General features: G+C 41.7%; 1 protein-coding gene across 6 annotated transcripts in view; it reads right to left on the reverse strand.

The window, feature by feature from the left end:
- asap1b (ArfGAP with SH3 domain, ankyrin repeat and PH domain 1b) overlaps window positions 1-2436 on the reverse strand; it is an 80824-nt gene that overhangs the window by 40412 nt on the left and 37976 nt on the right. For all 6 annotated transcript variants that reach the window (XM_005738861.1, XM_005738856.1, XM_005738860.1 and 3 more), the window contains exons 4-6: window positions 1816-1890; window positions 1317-1366; window positions 984-1113 (exon numbers count right to left, since the gene is read on the reverse strand). In XM_005738861.1, the coding sequence (XP_005738918.1) occupies window positions 984-1113; window positions 1317-1366; window positions 1816-1890 (255 nt within the window). The remainder of the gene's footprint in view (window positions 1-983; window positions 1114-1316; window positions 1367-1815; window positions 1891-2436) is intronic.

Raw genomic sequence — 2436 nt, forward strand, 5'->3', positions numbered from 1 at the left:
GTGTGTGTGTGTGTGTGTGTGTGTGTGTGTGTGTGTGTGTGTGTGTGTGTGTGTGTAGTGGTGGTTTTGTCTTAATATTTCAAGCTAACAGGAAGCTGGAGACATTAGGTGACAGTATCAGTATCATTTCTATATTTGTACCTTCTTGAATTTCCTGCATTTCGTTTCAGTCTTTGCCTGAATCACCTTTTTTGTATGACAAACTTTTGAGACTCGATATCCTGAAATATATCGGAGTTTTAATAGAAAAGAGTCAAAGGGAAAGGTCATGCAGTGATTAAAATACTTGAAAAATCCTGAAATAAAGATATTTGAGGGAAAAAAAAGCTTTATGCTACGTCACGAAAGCCAATCAGCTGGGATTCTCCCCACAGGCTGTGGATTCGCCTGACGCCACTGATGTTCAGAAATAGAGAACAAGCTTACCAACTGTGGTTACATTTTGCTTTTACAGAGTCGGAGGAAAAAAATGAAAGGCATCATGGTCAAGTTTTGAAAATCTGTTTCTGTAACTTGATTTTAGCTCTCTTGGTCGTGCTCCTCTTGCCCCGTTGGCTGCTGGAGCGACTTTTTGTGGGTTTGATGAAAACACACCAACTGTGGACAGCTACCCTGACAGGATGTTGAAGACCAGGGGAAAAATATGAACTGAATTAAATTAAGCGAGTGATCTTTTTTAATATCAATAAATAATAGTTTGTAGATCCTTTACTGACCCTTATTTCAATCAGCTTAGATCCTTTTCTTTTTTTAAAGTAAAAGACAGAAGTGACAGGAGCAGGCTAGTGGGTATGCTGCTGTATGTTTTAACGCTTATCCCACTAAGATAAAGTCTTACCTCTGTGATTTATTTATTTATTTTTTACAATTTTGGGCAAAATTGTTGCTTTTGTATCTGTTTTTCTCTAAACTGAATCTTAATCATTGACTCTCAAGCGAGCCTCCTGCAAATATAGAGCTGTTAGACATAAACAAAGGCCTACCTCGCACATCTGGAGCTGAAAGAGACGCCGTTCCTTCTCCATCTCCTCTGCGATTTCGGCCCCGGTGATCTCGGTGCGGATCATCCCATGCTGCTTGGCGTGCTCTCGCTTCTCCTTCTCTATCTTTGTACTGACAAAAAAACCACAGGACTAATCATTACAAGGGCTACATTTCTAAATGTGACCTTTATTTGTTTTTCGCATTAGGTTTGTGTGCTGTAAATTCTGTGATACTCTTTAAGGGCCCCTGCAGAACTGCTATAATGTCAATAAAGCTTGACTCATAATGACAAACAGCGCAGATACAACAGCACACTTAAGTTATCCACTTACAACTTGGCTTCGTAGTCCTTCCACGCTTTGTCAAAGGGCTTCTTTATGTCCTGCAGAAACACAGAAGAACAAGAATCAGCAAACTACAAAGGAGGTCACAGGAGGGACGGAGTTATTTGAAGAGTTGGATCGCTGCTTGAGGCCCAGCAAATGCTTCACTACACTCTCGATTTATGGCCTCAATGCCCAACGAGCACCCACGCCCCTCCTTGTACCTCAAACATCAAGAGTTCATGGCCCAGTTATTCGCCTTAAACAACACAAAAGCAGTGTTTACTTCAGCCAGATTTACAGTGTGATCTTTAGTTTCTTCTCTAAACTCCCCCGTCTATCCTCCAAGTCTCTTAATCACAGGCACACAACTTGAAATTGATAGAGAGATGGGCTGACCGGCCATCTATCCCCCTGCCCCACTGAGATGTACTATTAGGGGCCCCGGAAGAGTCGAGAGAGAGAAAAAAGGAGGAAGAAGAGAAATTGTTTTTAAAGTAAATCTTACCCCTTTCACGCCTTTCAGATCACCCTTCAGCAGCGAGTCCAGGGTGAAGATCACATTGTGGCTGAGGCTTTGGAGCTGAAAGAGACAAGAGGAGGAGGAGGGAGAGGATTTATAATGAGGAGAGAAAACTTAGTTCGTATATCAAACCATAGCGTCAGAGGCAGACGTTAAAGGGACTGCCAAGTAAAACCACAAAAAGAACCAACAATGAAATTCTATTACAAACAAGTATTGTCTGTGCAGCCAGAGCTCGATATAACTCACTCCGCTGTGCCACAGATCTGTCCAAAAGTATTAAAACACCGGGTTAAATGTTCCTTACTCATGAGCATAGCAAGTCTAACCATAAATACACTCTAGGTTACAATCCTGCTACTAAACCTTCAGCCACCAGAGGACCAAATGTTTATTTACTGCAATCCACAGCTGAAAACAGACCCTGCTAAATTCTTGGGTAACACTAAAAACTGCAGCCCCCAGGTACATTTAGGACGACTCATAGTATTACACCACAACTCATGCATTGTTTATAGTAGTGCAAATGGGGCTGCACGCTTAATCGTTAGAAAATCGCGATCTCGATTCATACTTATGTGCGATCTCATTTCCAAATGACAACGA

Source organism: Pundamilia nyererei, unplaced genomic scaffold (genome assembly GCF_000239375.1).
Source record: "Pundamilia nyererei isolate P.nyererei 1_Seehausen unplaced genomic scaffold, PunNye1.0 scaffold00087, whole genome shotgun sequence".
Classification (NCBI taxonomy): domain Eukaryota; kingdom Metazoa; phylum Chordata; class Actinopteri; order Cichliformes; family Cichlidae; genus Pundamilia; species Pundamilia nyererei.